Source organism: Microcaecilia unicolor, chromosome 6 (assembly GCF_901765095.1).
Source record: "Microcaecilia unicolor chromosome 6, aMicUni1.1, whole genome shotgun sequence".
NCBI classification, from domain to species: Eukaryota; Metazoa; Chordata; class Amphibia; order Gymnophiona; family Siphonopidae; genus Microcaecilia; species Microcaecilia unicolor.
Genome location: NC_044036.1, coordinates 128,683,901 through 128,707,656, shown reverse-complemented (window position 1 = coordinate 128,707,656; position 23,756 = coordinate 128,683,901). Strand labels below are relative to the sequence as shown.

At 40.3% G+C, this 23,756-nt stretch overlaps 1 protein-coding gene across 1 annotated transcript in view; it reads right to left on the bottom strand.

Annotated features, from left to right (window-relative positions):
• RGS21 (regulator of G protein signaling 21) overlaps window positions 1–23,542 on the bottom strand; it is a 43,566-nt gene extending 20,024 nt beyond the window's left edge. The window contains exons 1-3 of the mRNA XM_030206758.1: window positions 23,500–23,542; window positions 21,910–22,137; window positions 6,832–6,998 (exon numbers count right to left, since the gene is read on the bottom strand). Of these exons, the coding sequence (XP_030062618.1) occupies window positions 6,832–6,998; window positions 21,910–22,137; window positions 23,500–23,542 (438 nt within the window). The remainder of the gene's footprint in view (window positions 1–6,831; window positions 6,999–21,909; window positions 22,138–23,499) is intronic.
• Between the last annotated feature and the right edge of the window lie 214 nt (window positions 23,543–23,756).

The window sequence follows — 23,756 nt, the reverse complement described above, 5'->3', positions numbered from 1 at the left end:
AAGGTGCAAAGTACTACAGGTACATGCAAATCTTATAATATTCTATAAGGTAAGCCTATAAAGGTGAATCACACCCACACCCTGCCCATGTGTATGCAAGATACGGAAATATTGAGCCCAATATTCAGAGTGATTTAAGCATGCAAGAGAAGCTCCAGCTTGCTTAAATTGCAGTGAGCTGCCCAATTGCTGATATTCAGCTGCACTAAATTGGGCAGTGCCACTGAATATCATTTCTGACTGCCCCTGCTAAAAGTCAGCAGCTCAGGGGTAGTACAAGGGGCAACACAGGGGAGAACATGGTGGTTATGTGAGTGCTAGCAATATTCAGTGCTGGACCCACATAGCTAACCTGGCCAAGTTAGGACAGCTATAAAACTATTTCGAGTTTCCACAAGAGGTTGCAGCAGCCATTTTTTTTTGGCAGCTGAAAGAGTAAAAATCGAGAGGGCTTCACTCCTGCCCGCATCGCCTCCACTTGGACCATCAGATATATCATATAGGCTCGGGGGTTTGGAGGGCCATTCCGGGAGGGGAAAGAAATGAATTTTTTTTCCAGGGGTCAGGAGTGGGATCAGAGGTTAAAAGACCCAAAATGTTTTTGAGTCCCAGCTGATATTCAGCTGGGACCCTCATAACTGTCTTATGCGGGCCCCAATTAGATATCAGTCAGGACTTGCGTAAGCTCCGGCAGCTAGATCCCTTACAATTAGGCCCAGATTTTCAATACTGGTGCCTGGATATGGCCTGACACTGAGTATCGCGGCCTAATCTAGCTGACAATAGGTTGTATTTTTTTTTAAATGCTGACCATCGCAGGCTGAATTTCGGTTGGCTTGTATTTATAGAATAGCATTTACTGTAGGTTGACTATTGGCATATAAGCATATTTATGCACACTTACACACATATTATGATTAATAAGGAGTCTGTGACAATCCCCAGTGCTCTTGCTGCTTGCAAAGGGTATAGGAAAGCTTTGAGAGAAAGGTAGAAAATATGAACTGGGAACCTTAAAGTAGGAAAAGATTAGGAAATCCTAGTGGGCCTTAGTGCTGGGAAAAGGAAAGGCCCAGGGGAACAGGTGTAGCCTAAGGAGCGTGGCTACCCAGACACCTCTCTGGAAATGTCATCCTCAGCATAAGAAGAGTCTGGGCAGCAGAGGATAGAAAAAAGAGAGAGAGAGAAAGAAAGAAAGAGGAGAAGGCGAGAAAGGAACTCTCTCACAGATGGCTAGCAGGAGTAAATGGGCTACCCAACCCAGGGCAGGAAATACCCCAAAGTAGATGCTGTGCTAGGAAGCTGTGGAAAGGCCTAAGGCTCTGGAGGTAGGCAAGGCCTGGGAGCAAGGATCTTAAAGGTGCAGCCCTAATACTATAGAAGGGAACCAGAAATGAAGCTACGTTTTAGATGATTTGTTTTCTAACCTTTTTTTTCTCCAAAGCAAAAAGGTTTATTTGAGCTGCTCAGTCTTGATGGTTAAAAGGGTAAGAAAAGCCAAGGCTGCAGTTTTCTTGTGAGCTTGACTATAGGCCCGCTTGGATAGAAAGTTTGTGGACATAGCAAAGGTGAAGAAAAGAAAACTGCTTAATGGAAGTAAGAAAGGGGAGAGAATGATCCAGTTCTCCAGAAGGGGCTGAAGAAGGAGGAGCACCCCTTGTTTCCCAAAGTGTTTAGAGGGTTTGTAGTATAAGTTGACTGACACAGAAATTTTCCAGTATGTGGTAGAGTATGGATTTAAATTTCCTGCACTACCCTGTCAGCATTTTTTACGTTGCAATAGTGATACAGAGACTGCATTTGTTTTGGAAGCAGTTCCTTTGAGACTTCTGCATTGTGCGGTGTTGGCAAGATACACTTGATTATATGAAAGAGCGCCATACTGGCAGTTACTAGTTTTATCAAAACATCCTTTGCAGACTCCTGAGGCAGGCCAGATTAGCCGATACATGACTTGTGTTGAGTCTCCATGTTAATTAATAAAGCTGTGGATTACTGCTACATTATCATTTTATTTTTTCAAATCATCTTCGCTGTGTTTTGTGTACTTTTGAGACTGTATTTTATCGTAGAGTATGGAAGCCACAGGAGTACTGCAGAGTTACTTAGGATGCGTAAGCTAGAGTTACAGGAATACTACAGAACTAATCAGGATGTTTAAGCTAAAGCTGTATTTTGCTTCGTGAAACTCAAAATAAAGAACTGTGTTGCTTAAAAAGGGACTTATGCTTCAGGTTAATTTTTGCAAGAAAGTGGCTGTAGGGAAAATATACAGGAAGCTGAGCTAAACCACACAGGAGATGTTGTCCCCCTGACAATATATGCTAGTGTTCTAAAGATTTATGTGACTAATGTGTGTGTAAATGTTAGGGCCTGTTTTACAGAATTGCTCTCAAAATGTGGTCAGCCCCAGATTTATCTCTTGAAGGTCATTAGTACCTACTTCACCCCCACATTATAATGATATAATGGATTTCATTTTCTCTTAGTTTTTGAAAGTATTCTTACAATAAAAGAATAAAAATACAACTAAATAATATAGGGGTGGAGGAGTGGCCTAGTGGTTAGGGTGGTGGACTCTGGTCACTTCAGGCACAGGCAGCTCCTTGTGACTCTGGGGAAGTCACTTAACCCTCCATTGCCCCATGTAAGCCGCATTGAGCCTGCCATGAGTGGGAAAGCGTGGGGTACAAATGTAACTAAAATAAATAAAAAAAGAAAACAGTGTATATGTGAAAATTCTCCCCAACCCATGAAGCTCTTGTCAATGCGCAATGTAGTATTCAATGAAAAGAAAAGCAAAATCCTGACTACCAGGCAATAAAGAGTAACTATAGAATCAAGGTTCGCAAATATACCCCTCGATATTTAGCCGCATTTGACCGACCAGGATCAGCACCTGGCTAGTTAAATGTGGCATAACCGGCTATCTGCCAATAATCAGCAGTACATAGCCGGCCATGTACCACTCAATATTGTCAGCAGCTAGGTGGTTATTCTGGTTGATGTAACCAGTTATCTACCGGCACTTAGGTAAATACTGATAATCATATCCTGCACAGAAAAATTAAACCGGACAAAGACAGGGTTGCTTTTTATGCGGTCCTATTAGTCTGTTTAACTTATCTGGCAATGGCTGAATATTGGCAGTTATCTAGATATGTGCTAAATCTGTCCCCTGACTGCCCACTGAATAGTCAGTTTTGAGTTAGGTGGTTAAATGGGATATTCAGCAGCGCATAACTGTCGCTGAATATCTCCGAATAGGCAGATGATCATCATATAATTGGGTAGGAATTTGATACAAAGCAAAGTATTGATTAAGAAGGCTAAAACAGAATATGAAAAGAAACTTGCTGCAGAGGCAAAACCTCACAGTCACAACTTTTTTCAGGTACATCAGAAGCAGAAAGCTTGCGAGGGAATCCGTGGGACCGTTGGATCATGAAGGAGCAAAAGGGGAGTTCATGAAGGACAAAGGCATAGCAGAGAGACTGAATGAATTATTTGCTTTACTCTTTACATAAAAAAGATGTAAGAGATCTACTTGCACCAGAAATGGTTTTTCAAGGGTGATGATGTGGAGAAACTGAAAGAAATCTCAGTGAACCTAGACGACGTAGAGGGGCATAATTGAAAGTGGGTGCTCATCTCCATGGGCGGCCATGCGAAGGGGCGGGACAAACCGTATTTTCGAAAAAAGATGGGCGCCCATCTTTTTTTCGATAATACGGGTTGGGCGTTTTTGAGCTGGGCGCTATCGGTTTTCAGCGATAATGGAAACCGAAGGCGCCCAGCTCAAAAACAAACAAATCCAAGGCATTGGGTCATGGGGGGGCCAGGATTCATAGTGCACTGGTACCCCTCACATGCCAGGACACCAACTGGGCACCCTAGGGGGCACTTTTACAAATTAAAAAAATATTTAAAATAGCTCCCAGGTGCATAGCACCCTTCCCTTGTGTGCTGAGCCCCCCCAAATCCCCCCCAAAACCCATTGCCCACACGTCTACACCATTACCATAGCCCTAAGGGGTGAAGGGGGGCACCTACATGTAGATACAGTGGGTTTTGGGGTTTTTTGGAGAGCTCAACATTAACCACCACAAGTGTAACAGGTAGGGGGGGATGGGCCTGGGTCCACCTGCCTGAAGTCCACTGCACCCACTAACAACTGCTCCAGGGACCTGCATACTGCTGTGATGGAGCTGGGTATAGCATTTGAGGCTGGCATAGAGGCTGGCAAAAAAAGTTGTTAAAGTTGGGGTTTTTTTTGGTGGGAGGGGGTTAGTGACCACTGGGGGAGTCAGGGATGGTCATCCCTGATTCCCTCTGGTGGTCATCTGGTCATTTAGGGCACTTTTTTGGGACCTGTTCGTGAAAAAAAGGGTCCAAAAAGTGACCTAAATTCTCACTAAAAACGGCCATTTTTTTCGATTATCGGCCGAAGGTGCCCATCTCTGCTCGGCCGATAAACACGCCCCAGTTCCGCCTTCACCACACCTCCAACACGCCCCCGTCAAGTTTGTTAGTTCCCGCGACGGAGTGCAGGTGCAGGCGCCTAAAATCGGCTTTCAATTATACCAATTTGGGCGCCTTTGCCAGATGGGCGTAGTGCATTTAGATCTTTAGAAAGCTTTTGACAAAGTTCTTCATGAAAGACTCCTGAGATATTAAAAGTCATGGGATAGGAGCCAATGCTGTTTTGTGGATTAGGAATTGGTTATAGGACAGAAAACAGAGAGTAGGGTCAAATGGCCATTTTTATCAGTGGAGAAGGGTGAATAGTGGAGTGCCACAGGAAGCTGTACTGGGACTGGTACTTTTTAACATATTTATAAATGATTTAGAAATTGGAATGACAATTGAGGTGATTAAGGTCCTTGTACATGTGCTAATGCTAGAGACACCCATAGGAATATAATGTGTGGATGCATGGAATATCCTCCCGGTGGAAGTTGTGGAGACGTGGAGGGGTATTTTTGATGTGTCATCTAAATCCGACTTTGGATGTTTTGCTGAAAACGTCCAAAAATCAAGTGGTGAGTGTGGCCATTTTTGAACCTAAAAAATTTCCTAGACATTTTTTAGACGCTTTGCATTTAGCGTGTCTATCTTTTTGGACCATTTTCAAAAAAAAAAAAAAGAAAACATCCAAGTGAATAATGTACAAAATTAAGCCATTGGATGCAGGAGGATCCAGCATTCTTAGTAGAGTGGCCACACAGACATCCCAGCAGAGAAGTGGGGTACCCTAGAGGGCACTGCAGTGGAATTCACAGAAAAGGTCCCAGGTAAACATCTCACCTTTACCCCCTTATATTATACGGTGAGTCCTCCAAAACCCACCGAAAACCTACTGTACCCAATTATACACCATTACAATAGCAATTATGACTACAAGTGTCACCTATACATGGGTACAGTAGGTATTTGGTGGACTTTGAGGGGCTGACACTTTCCACCACGTGTAACAGAAAGGACTATGGGCCCTGCACTGACCACTAGGCTATTCCAGGAACCTGCTTGCTGCTTTAATAGGACTGGCTATAATATCAGAAGCTGTTATAGAGGCTGGTATATACTGTTTCATTCACATGTTTGGGGGTGGGAGGAGTTCAGTGACCAATGGTGGAGTAAGGGGTTGCCATTTCCTTTATTCCTCCAATGGTCATCTGGTCATTTAGGGCACTTTTTTGTGGCTTAATCATTATTAAAAGAGCTCTAGATCAAAATGTCCAACTTTTAGCCCTGGACATTTTTGTGTTGTTCCATTATGGCAGAAAAATGTCCAAGTGTCTAATTGTTAGAAATGCCCAAATTCCACCCTCCATGACATCTTGTGATTTGGATGCACTGCAGATGAGCAGCATAGAAAAACGTCTAAAAATGGGTTTCAAAAATAGTTTTTGTGTTAAAAACATCCATCTGCCAGTTTATGCCACTTTTGGGGTATTTTTCTTTTTTTCAAAAAATAAGCCCCAAAGACTATATATGAATACAAGAAAGTATGGGACAAGCACAGAACATCTCTAAGGAAAGGAAAGGATAGTAGAGATTAGTAACTGCCATGGATGGGCAGATGGGATAGGCTACTGCATATGGTCTTTATCTGCTCTCATTTTCTATATTTCTATGTTCCTAGTTATACATGTCTTATAGCAGGTGGAAATGTCAGCAGGGAAATTTTTTGAAGAATATGTGTGCTGCTTTTGCAAAACAAAACAAAGTGTTTATTAAATCTCTTTGGTTTTGCTGCCCAGGCAGAGAGCAAGTGCGGCTGCGCTGAATTGCTGACGGAAGGAGGAGGCGAACTTTGATGTCATGGAGTGCCCACCCAGGACCTTCAAGTTTTTGGATACTTTCTTTGTGTATCGCATAAGAAGAAATAGCATTAAAGCATTTATAACACCATCCAAGACTCCTGAGGCAGGCCTGTGGCCGAAACACAGTACTGTGTCGAGTCTACAATAAAGTTTGCTCCTTTATATATCACCACAGTCTCTATGTCCTGAAGTCATTGGTCCACTTCCCACTTTGTTTTGTGTATCTTTTACCTTGTGGGATTTAGTGTTCATCCACCCTGTGGAGAGCCTACCCCATTTTTGCTTTTGCAAAACAGGACATCAATATTTACTTTAAAGGTCTATCCAAACCATTTCCAGAACATGTCCCTTTCAAATCTGTGTATAGCACTTGCATCTATGTAAAACTATGTCTTCTTCTAAAATTAATTCATGCTGATTTACACATATACACCTAAAAACTTCTCCTTATTGTCTGTAATGCTGCATATCAAAGGACTATGAATATGCCAAGGCAAAGACTTACTTCTTTTGGTGCTTCATTTTCGATGAATTCAGAATAAATTTTCCTGGCTTTTGACATAATTTTAGTGGAGGACCGGGTTTTCTTATAGTCCTCACAGGCCAACCAGAATTCAATGTTCTCCTCACTGAATTCAGATTTCAGGAATGCTCTGAAGGCAGCCAGTCCTACTATGAACACAATACATTATAAGATGTGCATGAGATTTTATTTCCAAAGCATGTTTCAGTGCCTACAAATATTGATGTACAGGATGAAGGGTACATTTAAACTACTTGATGGATCCAGCACAGATATTAAGCTTTCTGAAAAACTAAACCAAGGAATGCTGCAGCCCTTGAGAGGATAGATTCACAGTCATCCTACAATGGTGGCACCTCTTGACCAGATTAAGGGACCACAACTACAGAAATCCAGAAAGAGCCCTGGTACATGCTAACGGACCCACAACTATCACTTCAATGACAGGAAACAAAAGAAAAGTCCCCAAGTAGGTGTAAATGAAGAGTCATGACACCAACATTTAGGGCCCTGTTTACTAAGCCGTGCTGTAGCCCCGCTATCGTTTTTAGCGTGCACTAAAGTTTAGCACACACTAAAAATGCTAGCACGCCTTAGTAAACAGGGCCCTTAGTTCCAAGTGAGCCATGTAGAAAATGCAACCTACCTCCACAACCCCCTTCCCCAATAATGAATGAAAGAAAGAAAACAATGTCTTTATTTATTTATTTTTGCTTCTCTTGCATTCTCACCCTGCGTAAGGACAGATAGGAGATGTCGCTATAATTAATATATATTTTCAAGAGCTAAGACTAAAGAGGTTGCTTACACAATCAGATAAAGGTTAAAGCATATACTTGAACAGTTACATTCACATGCCAGACTGGATATCTAACACTATTTGTTGACAGAAAAAGAGGACTGTTTCTTCTGCAGCAGAGAGAAATGATGCTATTATCTGGGAAATAGGATTTTGTTGGCCCTTTATTTCTGGTGGATTAGAGCAGGGTTTCAACAAAGTTTCATTGGATCTAGGATCCAATCCAAAACTCTAGGAGCCAGACTTATAACAACTGGAATTTTTATTCATTTATGCGCATTTATAAATTGCAGATTCATAATCTACTCAAGATGATGCACAGCAAGTTGTTTAACACAGTAGCATGTAAGGAGCAGATAGGAGGCAAATGCTTTCCCCTTTGCCACCTACAGCTTACCATTTGGCAATGGAGGGAGGCTTTAGGCTGTGGTTGGTGGAGCAATAGGAGAGAAGCAGAAGCTGCAGCTACTAAGGCTGGGTGGGATGGTGCATCTACCCCTAAAAGCTGCAGCCCTAGCCTCTCGCCATTGCCCACCTGCCCTCAGCAGCTGCAGTTTTAACCCCTCCTCAATGCAGGCCCCATCCATTCCCAGCAAACACAGCCACTTTTCATCACCTACCCAGCTACTACAAAAACAGCCTTGGCTCACATCCCCATTCACAGTAGTAGCCTCTGAATCTCTCCTCAGGGCAAGATGACTGTGCATGCCTGCTATACACAGTCACAGGTAGGCAACAGCTGTGCTGTTCATTATCTCTCCCCCTCTTCTCCACTGAAATCACATTGCAAGAAGAGGATAGCGTGAATGGTCGCATATTGGATGTTTCCTCCCCCTGGGCCTGCCTAGAGAGCTGACTGTTCATGTGAACTGTAGGAGGCTGTACAGAGACCCCTGCAGTTCATGAGCAATTGGCTGTAAGCAGACACAGGAGGAGGAAACAGCCCAATATACAGCTGTTCACTTTCTCCTCCTCTTGCAATGTGATTTCAGTGGGGGAGAGGGAGAGAGAGTGAGCAGTGCAGCTTGTGTGCAGAATTGGAGTCGGACTCTTACTCTGGGGACTTACAATCGTCGGTTGTGAGGATCAGCACCGTCAGTAGCTGCAGCGGCGAGCAGGTACTCCTAAGTCCTGGCTCAGTCTGGGGGGCAGGGGTCATGTTGGCACTAGCAGGACACAGAAAGCACAGAGGGGAGCAAAGCAATGGTGGATCTGGGGGAGAGGGGCGGGATGGTGTTGGCCATATCTCTTTTTGCTTTCACTTCTGGAGCGCACGGGAAGTGAAAGGAGCGAGTACACTGTGCAGGTGCAGACTCCCGGAACTAAAACCCTAAAAATGATCCCTTCTTTTGACAGAGTGAAGACATTTGCTCAATATTAGGGGTGCTCAAGCATCCATAGAGCTGGCACCTATGAGTGCACACACACAATCATACACACAGCTCACACACACAACACACACACCCATAGATCTGACAATCACCACCCCATATACCCTTCTGTGGAGGAGTAGCCTAGTGGTTAGTGCAGCAGACTCTGATCCTGGCAAACTGGATATGATTCCCACTGCAGCTCCTTGTGACTCTGGGCAAGTCACTTAACCCTCCATTGCCCCAGTTACATCCCTCCTCGAAACATCTTTATACATTCTTCCTTACTCACAACACATTACCCCAACTTTCACCCTCTCCCTGTTACCTACCTCTATCACCTTTCTCCCTTTTCCTTTTTATTGTCCACCTCTTTATATACTATGTTTAGATGTTTTATTCATTTTATTTTATCTTGTAAATTAGCTATATTATGTAAGCCACATTGAGCCTGCTGACAAGTGGGAAAGCGCGGGTTATAAATGTTACAATACAATACTATGTAAACCACTTTGAATGTAGTTACAAAAAAACCACAGAAAGGCAGTATATCAAGCCCCCATATACTCTTCCCCAGTAGCCTTCTCCCAATGCTGACTTTTCCCTCCCCCTCAAACTGGATTCTCAATACTGCTCTCCAGTTTTTTTTTTAATCTTCTTCACCTGTACATACCTCCCCAGCTCCTGCACCCCAGCATACTTACACCAGTTTGCACTCTCCCTCCCCTCTCCAGCAGCACAGGCACTCAGATCACGCTATCCCTACCCCCAACAAAACTATAGAAACAGAAATGGAAACTGAAGATATCAGAGATGCTCATTTCCCAAAGCTAACATGGCCCAAAAGATAATTATAAAATATTTTTCTAACTTTGTGGTCTGAGCATTTTATTTTCCATTCAGTTTGGTCTGCTTTTCTCTGTTTTCCCTACCTTTCCAGGGTCTCCTGTCTATCTGACAATTCTTCTCTCTCTCCATGTCTGCCATCCATCGTCTCTCTCTATCCCTATCTGTCCTGTCCTGCATTTCTCCTTGTTCTTCCCCCATTATATGAGGCAGCTTGTGCTATCTGTTTTATAATATCCACAATGAATATGCATGAGTTAGATCTGATGCACTGCCTTCTGTTATGTTATTCTATCTCATGTATATACTTGATATCACAAAAACCACTAGCTGTGTGTGCTCTGAGGACTACATTGAGAACCACTGCTGTATTGATTTATGCATAGTAGACGACTGTGGGTTGCCATTTAAATGATTAAAAATGTTCCATATAAAAGGTTCATGTTTAATTTTGTTTTATTTACTAAACTGTATTAAAACTGGGTATTAACACCCAATTTTTAACATGAGTTACTTACCATGGTTTACAGTGAGCACCATAGTTTAGTGAATCCTATCATAAGTGTTTCCGTGACCAAGGTTTACAAACCTTGCACACAGGAATGCACATTCCCAACCATCCTAGGCTGCCATTTTTAAAGGTCAACATGGGTCAAGATAGTCCCCCGAAGAGGTAAAACAATAATTTAAGCATTGACTGTCACCAGCTAAATTAGACCCAGATAAATAAATATTTAGTGCCAGGCCATATTTGGTCATTGGTACAGAATATCAAGGCCTTTACTGGTGCTGGAAGTTAAGTGCTGTACCCATATTGCTAACTGGGCAAAGTGAGAACTGCCTTTTGTGCAGTCTATCTTGCTTGGTTATATATATAGGAACCAGCATTAACTCATATCTGCGCCCCAACTCTGCCCCTAGACAGTCCCGACACTAACCAGACAGTGTTGTAGTAGTGAGAGCTGATATTCAGTGGCATTATCCAATTAAATGCCCCTGAAGATCAGCTCCCACCCCACTTAATGTGGTTTAAGTGGGCAGGAGCCTCTCATATCTACTTAAACCATGCTGAATATTGGCCTATTAGTTAAATTGAAGGAATCCAAAATAGAAAAGCCCCTTCCTCACTATTCCTCTTAATTTTAACAGGTAAATAATAAGGAGCTCGCAAGAGGCAAGCATAGGAGATGGAGGTATAAACGCAGAGCTTACTCCCTTGATTAAGAAAATCATAGTAATAGCGGTCAATTCAATTTTTTTTTCACTGGTAAACTTACTTTAAGTATAATGCTTCACGTTAAATCTAAAAAGTAGGATGGTCCTTCTCCTTCGATGGCTTCATAACGATCTAAGTGCGACCCACCAACACTGGAAAAAATGGCGCTTCAAACTGCCTCTTCCTCTGATATAATAATGGAGGAGTTACGGGCTCTCAGGGACTTAACGATGAAACATTACAAGACTACTTGTACCCTCAAAATAGATCTAGCAAATTTATCCTCAGCTGTAACAGATTTTCAGGACAGACTGGCTCAGGCTGAAGAAAAAATAAATCAAACGGTTCAAAATTTGAATCATTTCTCTGCTACAACGGCTGACAAGATTACTCATCTGGAACAACATTTAGAGGATTTAGCAAACCGAAGCAGAAGAAATAATATAAGAATTTTGGGCTTGGCCGAGGGAGCTGAAGGAAAAGACATTATTGCTTTTCTCAAATCTTGGATTCCAGCGATACTAAAATTATCTTTGGACTCCGCTCACAGAACGCCCGGAAGGCCTAAATTGAATAGTAAATTTCCCAGGCCAATCATGGTGAAGTTATTAAGATTTCCACAGGCCCTGTCTATTCTTCTGAATGCTAAATCCCTGCCTTCTATACTGCATGAGGGTCGGAAAATTTTGTTTGTTCCGGATCTGGCCAAGACTTCAGCAATCAAGAGGAAGCAGTTTCTCCAGCTTAGACCTCATTTAAAAGATCTTGGTGCATGTTATGGATTGCAATACCCAGCGAAAATGACTTTTACTTTGCACAACGTAACGAAAACGTTTAATTCTCCGGATAATCTGCAAAATTATTTGGATCAAAGAATCTCCTCTGGAATGGCTGACTGATTCTCTCCTTTAACTTTACCAGTATTAATCCATAATAATGGAGCTATTATTGATCTTATTTCTCTCTACATGTTTTATTGTGGGAGGTTTCATACATATTATTCCTTCACCGCATCATTATCATCTCACACACGCACTTCTCCCCTCATCTTTCATTCTAAACAGTGGAGCTCTTAGCTCTTTTGCTGTTAGGTTTTTACACATAGGCTTAACTTTTTTCGTTCTTGTATTATTTTGCCTCAAAAGTAATATGGATTGCATTTATATATTTACATGCCTGACAGGACCAGGTATATGTTATTTCTTTGTGTCATCACACCAATTGTGTCATTTTTCTAATGCATATGTTATAGACTTTTCCGTATCTTGATAATGTCTCAATTGTTCTCATGTAAATTTGTTTCTTGAAATATTCATGTCTTAGGCATCCTGTTAAAAGGAAGACGGTCATGCTGGCATAAAAAAAAATGAATGCCCATGTGATATTTTTGCAAGAAACCCATCTTCCTGAAGTAGAATTTTTTTTTTACTAAAAATACCAATTGGATTAACCTAACAGTTAGTTCACCCTCACAAAGAAAGAAAAATGGTGTCTCAATTCTTCTCCACAAAGACCTAAATGGTCAGTTAAAGTATCAGATTTCAGATAATGAAGGAAGATGGGTTTTGGACAAGGTTTCTTTATTAAAACAAGAATTCCGTTTCTTAAATGTATATGCGCCTAATCAGGATTGTCCCTCCTTTTTTCACACCATAGCAAATAAAATTGCAGAATGTGAACCTCTTCCTTTAATAATTGCAGGTGACTTCAATATACCTTTAGACTTTTGGTTGGATAGACAATCCAACGCTTGTTATCATGTCCCCAATGCTAGAATCACCTTTTAGTCATTGATGGACACATATCACCTTTCTGACCCATGGAGACAATTTTCACCCTCTGGCAGGGAATACACCCTTTTTTCTGCTCCACATCACAGTTTCTCACGTATTGACTTTTTTCTTATTTCTAATAACCTCCTCAGGAGCGTTCTTAAAGTTCATATAGAACCTATTACAATCTCAGACAATGCGGCTACTTCTTTTTCTTTATGTTTAAATTCTCCCAATCCTAAATTCTCAATTACTCTCAGTTGATGCTTATGTTAAACAAATCTCAGAATTTAACAAGAATTTCTTTCAGCAAAATGATCCATCTGATACTAATGCAACAATAAATTGGGAGGCTTATAAAACAGCCTTACATGGAGAGTTTATTTCTATCTCCACGCATCAATACAAAGTCAATAATAAACAATTAAATGAACTGGAGATTCTCATCAAAGAATTAAAAATAAATATCAGATGGATCAGGATCCAGAGATATTTAACTCCCTCATTAAAAACAAATATGAATATAATAAGATCTGGAGCCAAAGAGCTGGTGAGGCTCTTTTTATACAGAAACGTTCTATGTACTTTGAAATGAATCAAATAGGGTCTTCTTTGGCTAATTTCTTGAAGCGTAAAAGGCTTAAAACACAAATTCCAATAATCAACCATAATAATAAAGTTTTGTCTTCTTCTAAAGATATTCTAGAGGCATTTCATTCTTTCTATACTGCTTTATATAAATCAGAATTTTCAGGTGACTCAATAGACTTGGATTCCTTTTTGCAGACACTTTCAAGTAACAAATGGAAGGTAAATGACATCAAACATATGTTGTCTCCCATTACCTCAAAGGAACTCCAACAAGCAATTTCTCAATTGAAAACTAAAAAATCCACATGGCCCGATGGCATTTCTTGTGAATTTTATCAAATATTTCTAAGAGATGTTTTGCCTCATTTACTCTCTTACTTTCAATCTTTAGAATTGAATCAGAATATTAATAATAGATTTGCTGAAGCAACTATTATAGTCCTCCCAAAACCTGAGAAAGATCATACTTTAATTTCCAATTATAGACCAATTTCTCTTCTTAATACAGATTATAAGATCTATGCAAAAATATTATCTAACAGGCTCACTAAAATTATTGGAATTATTATCCATCCAAATGAAGTGGGTTTCATGCCCCATCGCCTCACTTCAGATAATTCAAGACTTTTTCATGAGATCTCCATTTTAGCCAAATCCCATTCACTCCCAATTATAGCTCTTTCCATAGATGCGGAAAAGGCTTTTGATAGAATAGAATGGCAGTTTTTATTTAAGGTTCTTGAATAGTTTGGAGCTCCAGATCTCTTTGTAGCTCAAGGTAAAGTATTGTATATTAATCCAACTGCGCAAATTTTAATAAATAATACCGTATCAGATCCTATTCAACTAGAAAGAAATACTAGGCAAGGTTGCCTTGTGTCTCCTTTTCTATTTAATATAGCTCTAGAGCCCTTCCTTATAGCAATTAGAGATAATATAGATATCTCTGTTATTTCTATTGGAAATTTGGAGGTGAAAATCTCTGCATATGCAGATGACATAACGCTCTTCTTATCAAATCCTAATGACTCCCTTCTGGTCTTGTTTCACCTTATCTTTGGCTATTCTAAACTCTCTGGTTATAAAATGAATAAGCAAAAAACCAAGGTATTGCCACTTAATGTACATGTGACTCCTGACATAATTTTGCCGCATGGTCGGATTTGGTCGTCCAAATGTATTCGTTCACTAGGTATTAGTATTTGCCCCTCTTGGGAAGATACATTGGATTTAAACAAAAAATATGTTGGAGATGATTAAGAATCTTACTAATTCCTGGCATCCTCTTCATCTTTCATGGTGGGGCCGCCTAGATACAATCAAAATGATGCTGATGCCCAAAATCAACTTCACTTTCAGTATGTTACCAATTCTTTTTCCCAAGACTTTTTATTCACAAATTGATAATATTTTATCAAACTTTTTATGTAATAATAAACCTCTAAAGATTGCTCTGAAAACTCTTAAGCACACTAAAGAAAAGGCTGGTGTCCTGTTTCCTGATTTCTATATTTATCATAAAGCATTTATTCTACAACAGGTAGTGTATTGGTTAATCAAGCCTTTACATTATTCTCCAACTTGGTTAGCAATAGAGCAATTTTTGTGGGGTTTTTCCTTGAGTCCTAATCTTCTACCAATGTTTCTACCAAAACATCTTAGACCTAACAATATAATTTCTTCTTCGTTTTCTTGTTTACATGAACTAGATAGTTATATGGAAATTCCAAGCAATATTTCATTACATTCCACATTATGGGACAATCCATTGATTAAAATGAATAAGCTATCCATATTTTGGGAGGTATGGTCAAAGTGTGGAATAAAAACAATTGGTCATGTTTTCTCTGATAACAATGTCATTTCCTTTGAAGGTTTATGTTCTAATTTCTCTTTACCTTCCAACCAATATTTTAAATGGTTACAGATTAAGCACTGTCTCACTTATAATAATAATGTAATCTCCAATCTCAATTTAAAATCACCTTCAATTCATGCTTTTCACTTTAATAGATCCCATAAGGGCCATGTGGTATCAGAAATATACAAATTCGTTTTGCAAAAAAATCCCCACAGAAAGCTTAGCTTATATTCAGTTTGGGAAAACGACCTCCAAGTTTAAGTTACCCCTCAACAGTGGATTTATCTTTGGCCTAAATCAAACAAGCCTATAGTATCAGCCAGTTGGTCTTGCCACTTGTATCCTGGTTACACTATTACATATGATTTTTGAATGTAGATTAACTAAGGAGTTTTGGGAGCAAATATGGACTTTTATAACTAATATTCTTCCTATATACTGTCCAATCACGTTTCCCATTATCTTTCTTGTTCAGTACTAGTTCAGGACCAATTGAATAGTTCCCCCAAAAATTACTGAACATTTTGCTTACTGCTGCACTTAAAATGGTTCTTATGCATTGGAAAGATAATACTAATCTCAACTCTATATTTTGGTGACACATAATTTTACAAATCCATAAATATGAAATATCCTTAGCAGGAAAATTGGGCAAGACATGTTGGACTGCCAAAATTTAGTCTCCTGTTGATAAATATTTAGAGTCTTGTTATTCTTTGTAGTTACCGTCAGGTCACAGCACTCTGTTATACTAATCTTCTTTTCATAATAAGTTGTATGAATGAGGCATTTAATCTTAGTGTTATTATTCTATTGTAACTTATGTTACATCTGTTGTTATTATTTTTGACAATTGGCTTGTCTTGTTTCAAAATTGCAAAATTTCAATAAAAATTCATGGACACAAAACAGGTAAATAATAATTCAAATAATAATATTGTCTGCTTCAGGTATTAAGAACATTTCCTTAAAGTACTTCCTCAACAAAATCTCTGGGGACAGAAGGCGTTATCAAAGAACAATAGTGGTTAGTGCAGCGGACTTTGATCCTGGGGAACTGGGTTTGATTCCCACTGCAGCTCCTTGTGACTGTGGGCAAGTCACTTAACCCTCCATTGCCCCAAGTACAAAAAAATAAGTACCTATATAAGTGTAAACCACTTTGAATGTAGTTGCAAAATACCACAGAAAGGTGGTATATCAAGTCCCATTTCCCTTTCCCTTTCTTGCTCTCAATTGAGTCTCCAAAAATTCAAACTGCCTATGCAATACTGAGATGTTTTTAATTGCAAAGGCACCCATTGTCTGCAAAGTCAAAACCTGAGGTTCAAAGGAATTCTTACAAGTCTCAAGGTGAACTAATCTAGAGTCCATGTCCATCATCTTATCCACATAATTGAGACACAGAAGCTTTCACCATCCACAGTTCTTTTCGCCACTTTTCACAAATCTAGAATAGATACTGAGGATACTTCTTGGGGAAATTCTTCTGCAATTACCCCAGAATCTCCCAGAGTGTGACAGGTGACAGCCACTGTCATGTGGTGAATTGGAGATAGGAAAAGACTTGAGTGACCACATTTTTCCAAAGGAGAGGAACCAACTGGGAAGACCCCCTACTGAACCTAAGGAAGGAATAGGTTGGGATGGGATGGGATAGGTCTGCCCCCAGTACTCAAAGAGATCCCAGAATCAAGAGTTTCAGGGTACCATGTTTATCATGTTTCTTTCATTGATAAGCTAAGCAAATCACTCTTACATTTCACCTTATGCTTTCTCATGTATAATCAAAGTACTTGGAACTGAGGTCCAGAAAAAGATCTTCAGAGCCATATCCCACAGATTTTCCCTGGTTCCACTTGGCTGCACTTGGGCTCTGATGGGGCTCCAATGAGGAGTTCCCCTGTGGGTATGTCTCTTTGGGAATACATCTGTGACCATGCTGCAGTCCAGCATAATCTTATACACCATGGTCAGCCTTTCCAGTCTGATTTCCAATGCCAATAGCTCCTTAACACACAGGTCTCCACCTTGATGTTACACTGGACTTCACGTCCATCTAGTTATCTCCCATCCTGCTTCCAACAATGGTGGCAATACAGCATGATTTCATATACTACAGTCGGCCTTTGCAGATGACATCACCAGCCAGGGCTGGCTCAAGGGACTGTGGTGCCCTGAGCCAACTTTTGCTTCTGTACTCTCCCTCCCCCCACATTGGCATCCTTCCCTCCATGTATCAGTGCCCACAATGTTAGCTCCCAAGCAGCTTGCCCACCTCTTCTCTTAACCATCCAACCAACCAGCTTTATCCCCCCCACCTCCATACATCTAACTTCCAGCCAGCTCCTCTCCACCTGCCTGCATACCTCAACTCACCCCATGATATCCAGAATGGATAGGGATAGGCATGATCCTGACTCAGTTCTGCCCTGACATCTTCCTTGTTCAAATTGGTGCTACTGATCCCTAGCCATAGTCACGTGGTATTACCACTAGGGGGTCAAACTGCCCTATAAGAGAAAAAGTTCCTTCTTGCTCTTCCTGTGCTTTGTGGCTACAGACCTACCCAAGTTCTTAAACTCATTCTATCACATGTACAATTCTTACATGAATCTCAGGAGGTATCTAGCTAGGTGTCTGAAAACCCTACTACTTGGAACACTATTAAAATACAATAGGTCTCTTCAACACCCAGGAGAAGATGCACTAAAAAACTGTTAAAGCCCTTCCCTTACCGATTCCCTTAGCGAATCGGTAAAGAACGGGCATGCATCAAGGAAAAGGAATGCAAATGAGCTGCTCGTTGTAGCTCACTTGCATTCTCTATTCCATCGGTAACCAGTCGGCCAGTCAGCCAGCTGAGTATGCGCAGAGCAGCCAAGCGTTATGCCAGCTGCTCTGTGCATACCAAGGACGCCGTTTATGGACGTCCTTCACTCAAAAAACAACAACAAAAAAAGGACGTCCCTGACGAGCAGGAAACTTGTCAGCAGCCTGAACCTCAGAACAGAAAGAGTGCTGAAAAGAGCCCCAGTTAATTTAAGTGCTACTGCTCTTCGCTTGTGTAACATTTCCATTGTTTACTGCTTTGCATGTTAAAGGCAGGCTTACATCAGGCAATTAGGAAGGACTTCTGTGAAGAAAAAAAACATCCAAGTGCTCATCAGGGACGTCTAACACGAGCTGGACGTCTTCCTGCAGCTTTTGTGATGGGCGTCCTTCTTGGACGTGTTTTCCCTACCTGCAATGTTTTCAGCTTGCGGCCCCCCCCCCCCACAGGATCGTAATGTGCGAGGACGTCCAAATTAAAACTTTTTGGACGTCCCTTCCTCCAGGTCTCTCTCAGCCAATTCCAGCGTGTTTAGCTGATACTAGTAACAGCTAAACGCGTTGGGATTGGCTGAGAGAAACCTGGAGGAAAGGACATCCAAAAAGTATCAGGAGAAGGACTTCTCTGAAGAAAAAAAAAAAAGGACGTCCCTATTTTTCTTACCTGCCTGAACTGACCATTCTCGTAGCCCCGTCTGATCACTGCTTCCCATGAGTGTTTTGGAGAGAGAAGGCAGAGTAGTAGCCCTTCACTTACGCTGCAAGTGCTCGTCAGGGACGTCCTTTTTTGTTTTTATGAGTGAAGGATGTCTATTTTAGGCACTTTAGAAGGACGTCCCTGACGAGCACTTTTTTTTTTCCCTTCCGATTCCCTCACAGCAGCCCCAATAAGAGGTGCAGACCTCCCGTTAGGGTTTCCACGGTAAGGGAATCGGAAAATGGTAGTGCATCTCATTACAATACGATTTCTACACATTATAATACTATTTTGCTCATCTGCATTCTGTTTTCGTTAGCTGCTACCGTGATCGGAAAATGGCTTGGAGAAACATTTAGTGCATGCAACGGTTTACTACTTGCTCCTTAATGGCTCGTTATTGGCTTGTTAATGGCTCGTTAAGTTTAGTGCATCTGGCCCTCATTCACTTAAGGGTAAACAATTTCTAATTAGAAATGTGATCCTTTCACGTAGCCTTGAAATTCTATGCCTTACAGAAACATAGCTCTTTGATTCAGATATTGCCTATCTGAATCAGGCTCCCCACTCCCTCCCGGTTTTTCCTGTTTTTATGTGAATTGTCCTAACAAAAGAGGAGGAGGTTTAGCTATTGTCCTTCACATTCAAGCTATCTCAATACACAATACATCTTTGCTTGCTTCAGCTTATTCAAGATTTACATCTTACTCATCACATCTCTGTCCTACCCATTTGGCAGATCATATGCTTGGCAAGATTCTTTCTCCCCCTTTATGAGTATTTGATCTTCTATTATCACAGTCTGTACTCTTCCTATGAATGGAACATTTTACCATATGCTTCAGCTCCAGGCCAAGATCGTTCCCAATTGCCCAAATACCACCTCTGGTAGTTCCAATTAACAGTTGAGTCCTTTGTTCATATTGTTTCTCTTCCCAATAATATTTTATTCATGATGCCTCTAAAAGAGTAGACTAAACTTTGGTGCTATTGAATACTTTTAAAACATTGGCCCCACTCAAGTCAACCTCTATCTCTATCAATAATACCAGAATAAACTCTTGGTTTAATCATAATGTCCTTCTTCTGAAAAGAGAACTCAGACGGAGAAAACTGCTGGAGGAATTCTCACAATGAGGCTACTTTAAGGAAATATAGAACCGTAGCCCATATTTTCACAATGGTTATTCTAGCTGTTAAATGGAAATAATACTCTACTCAAATCGCTCAAGCACTAAAATCTACAAATGTCCATAACATTCTGTGAATATTAACCTCAGAAGCCACTGCATCATCTTCCTCTGATACCTCTCGGATGACCAACAAATTAGCATCCTAGTTTTCAGAAAAAGTAACTACTTTACAATTGTCCCTAAAATCAGTCTTAATACCTGCTGACTTGCTGATAACTTCATACATACTGATTTCCTATTCACCCTCACTATATAGTTTGATGTCACCTTCTACTTAGTTCAGACATTAAAATCCTTGAAAAATACCACAGCACCTCATGACCATCTCCTTTCCTGCTTTATTAAACATTTTGAACACATATTGCTTTCTTATTCACACTCTCTGGCCACCACCAGCTTGGAATAAAGCATCATATCTTCATTCTGGAAATTTACTTGTATTAATCCAAAAAGTAAAGATCTTAGCCTAGTCTATTCCCTTAAGATAAACTTTTGTTTGATTGCTCAACTCCCCTTTGATTTTAAAGTAGCCAAACACACAATTCTTGATCAACTAGACTACCCAAACAAAACCAATATTTTCCATCCAAACCAATAAGGATTCAAGAAATCCCACAGCATAGAAATAGCACTTATTGGAATAAGAATATTATTTATTTATTTGTTTGTTTGTTTGTTTGTTACCTTTGTATCCCACATTTTCCCACCTATTTGCAGGCTCAACGTGGCTTATATAGTATCGTAAAGGCATTCGCTAATTCTGGTATAAATTAGATCAGGGAACAACAGGCCAATCTTTCTGCAAAATCCAACAGGCCAATCTTTCTGCAAAATCCAACAGGCCAATCATTCTGCAAAATCCAATACTTTAATAAACAAAGAGCAGAACAGACAAAATAAAAGTCCAGAGTATATTTATTAGAGATAAACCATTCAACAATGCCAGACACAGGATGTATTTTGCCCACTCATGGTCTGCATTAATCAAACAAAAATACATTCATATTAATCTAGACATAAAAAAACAATAACAAACAAAATAATTTAAAAACCATGACATGCAACATATATATGCAAAGAATAAAAATATATTTTAACATACCAATCAAATGTTGAAACCTGGACACATTCACATATGATGTGTAAATAGTGTATACTCAATGATCAAACTGAAAAAAACAAAAAAAGGAAAAAATGAATAAATCTGAAAAGGCTGCTGAAAGTCATGACTACCAAAAATAGTGTCCAAAAGCAACTTTGCTTATCCATACAGTAAAAATGCAACATCTAATAATAAGCCAAAAACCAATTACCCAAGTCAAAATACCTCATTCTCAAATTAACTTTAAGCAAAGGACCACACAAAAATTATATATTGAACAGCAGAGATTGTGACATTTGACCCTCTTTGGCAGGATTTTATACTCTTTTGTGGTGGAGGCAATACTCATTTAGACAAGCAGAGATGCTATTAGATGCTGCCATCTTGTGGATTTTCTTGGTAAGGTTCACATTCTACTATCGATACATTGGATTGCTGCGTTATGCTGCCATCATGTGGCTCTTATTAAAGATTATTTTAAGTCATCTCTCTTCTGATTTTTACAATTTGCGTGTGTTTAGACATTAGCTACTATTTCTGTAGTGTCAAGCAAAGTGACTCCTAGATGCTATCATTGAGGTGGCGGTAAGGGCTCCTGCGGTAATTTGGCAGAACCGGGCAGTGCATGGTGATGCCCACCACCAGGTTAGCGCTGCGCTACAGAAAAAAAATTTCCAGAGTGCTAGAAATGGTGCACACTTCAGATGGAACTACTGTCGGCAGCCATGTTGTGCCGGCAATAGTTCTGTGTTAGCAAACGGTAAACCTACATTGTGCTTACCACCGCTTTGTAAAAGTCCCCCTATGAGAGTAGCTCGATGCAAAATTTCAGAGTCTGAGTATTCCATAAACCTTGTTAACACCACATTATCTATGAGATGTTTAGAGAAATTAGTTTCCATTTTTGTATGAGCCATAACCTTATCTTTGATCAGGGACACTTTAACCTTCTGAAGTTCAGCAGTCTGGCCTTCCAAAGTGTCCTGCTTTTGCTGAGACTTTCTTGTATCTTTTGCAACCAAATCCAAAGGAGAATATGTAGAAATTATAGGTTTAGCCAAAGCACCACCTTCTATGTGGATAGCAAAATGTTTCTATTTTGGCAATAATGACCATGCCTTAATTTTCCCATTAGCACCCTTCCACACCTAAGGGCTCACGTGCTAACCAACCATGTACTAATCTGTTAGCACATTGCAATGTTGAGGCACTAACTGATTAGTGCAGAACACACCTACTCTCCCCAGCGCTAAAAAATAAAAATGATTATTTAGCGCGTGGGTAGCACTCACACATGCAAAAAATACCTGCGGGATGTCTGAGTGCGCCCCATGATAGTGCCTTTTAACCTAAAGTAAGCACACATTAGTGCTTATTGTAGCTTAGTAAAAGGACCCCTTGGTGTGTGTGGGGGGGGGGGGGGGGGGGGGGGAAGAAGGGTGCGCTAATGAGAAAACACATCAAGTTTGAAATTGGTCATATCAATCCATGGGTTTCGGAGCACTAAGCTTCCCCCAAAATGGCCCAGTCCAGTTCCGGCTTCTGCAGCAAAGAAAATGACACAGTGAAATATAGTAATTAGGGAAACTATTCCTTTCAAACTACTTCTCATGTGTTCTTTACTATCATGGTAACTGTGGAGATACACAGACATAGACAAACAATATGCACACAAATGCAGATTTTCTTACACACAAAACATAGAAGTGCACGCATACACGCACACGCACACACACACACACACACACACACACTGAAATAATCCCATTAGTCAATCTCCTGATGCTACCACCCCTCTCCCACCAAGTGTTGCCACACCCATGTCCCTGTTGAGCATTTTCTTTGATTTGATGTAAATTCATCTATGAATCCCAGAGTCTGATCTGTTCAGGTCTCTTAATGTTTACTGTGTACAGTGATACCTAGTGACTGAACTGTGTAGTTTGCTACTGGTTGCTATGTATGTGGCCTCCTAATGATTGGGAACCATGGCAATATTTGCCATCTGCTATAGTGGCATACTGTGCTTTTAATGTTAAATTAATCTTTTCAAATCTTTCAAAGTGCTAGTGACATGTAATATTGTCACATTTGGATTTAAGTTATTTTTCTTTTTAAACCAACAAAATGTTTCCATTTTGGTGCATTGAAACTGCCTCTTCCAAGACAGAGACAAGCACAAAAGCAACAAAGATACAAACATATATACACACAGGTTGGATGGAATTCTGAAAACTATGCTCAGCATGCTTTCTCCGCTTGTTGAAACACAGTATTGTTTTTTTGTATTTGTTGCTTCATGGCTTGGCTTTGCTCTCAGATATATTATATTTTTCAATGGTTGTTTAAAAATGCAGGGAGCATCTCTTACCTTTGCTGGCCAACAGTGTATCCACAGATTCTGACCATGCCATTGCTTCATTGGAAGTAGACCTATGGAAACAACATCTACCCTTGAAAATAGCATTGTGATCTTTTCCCTAAGCAGTCTATGATATTCTCACACTTGCACAAAGCCACTGTGCTGTTTTAATGAACTGAAATGAATAACTTTAGTCACTGAAGCATGAATCAAACAGCAAAAGGTCATCAAAAGATATGACATTTTCTGGTGTATAGCTAACCATC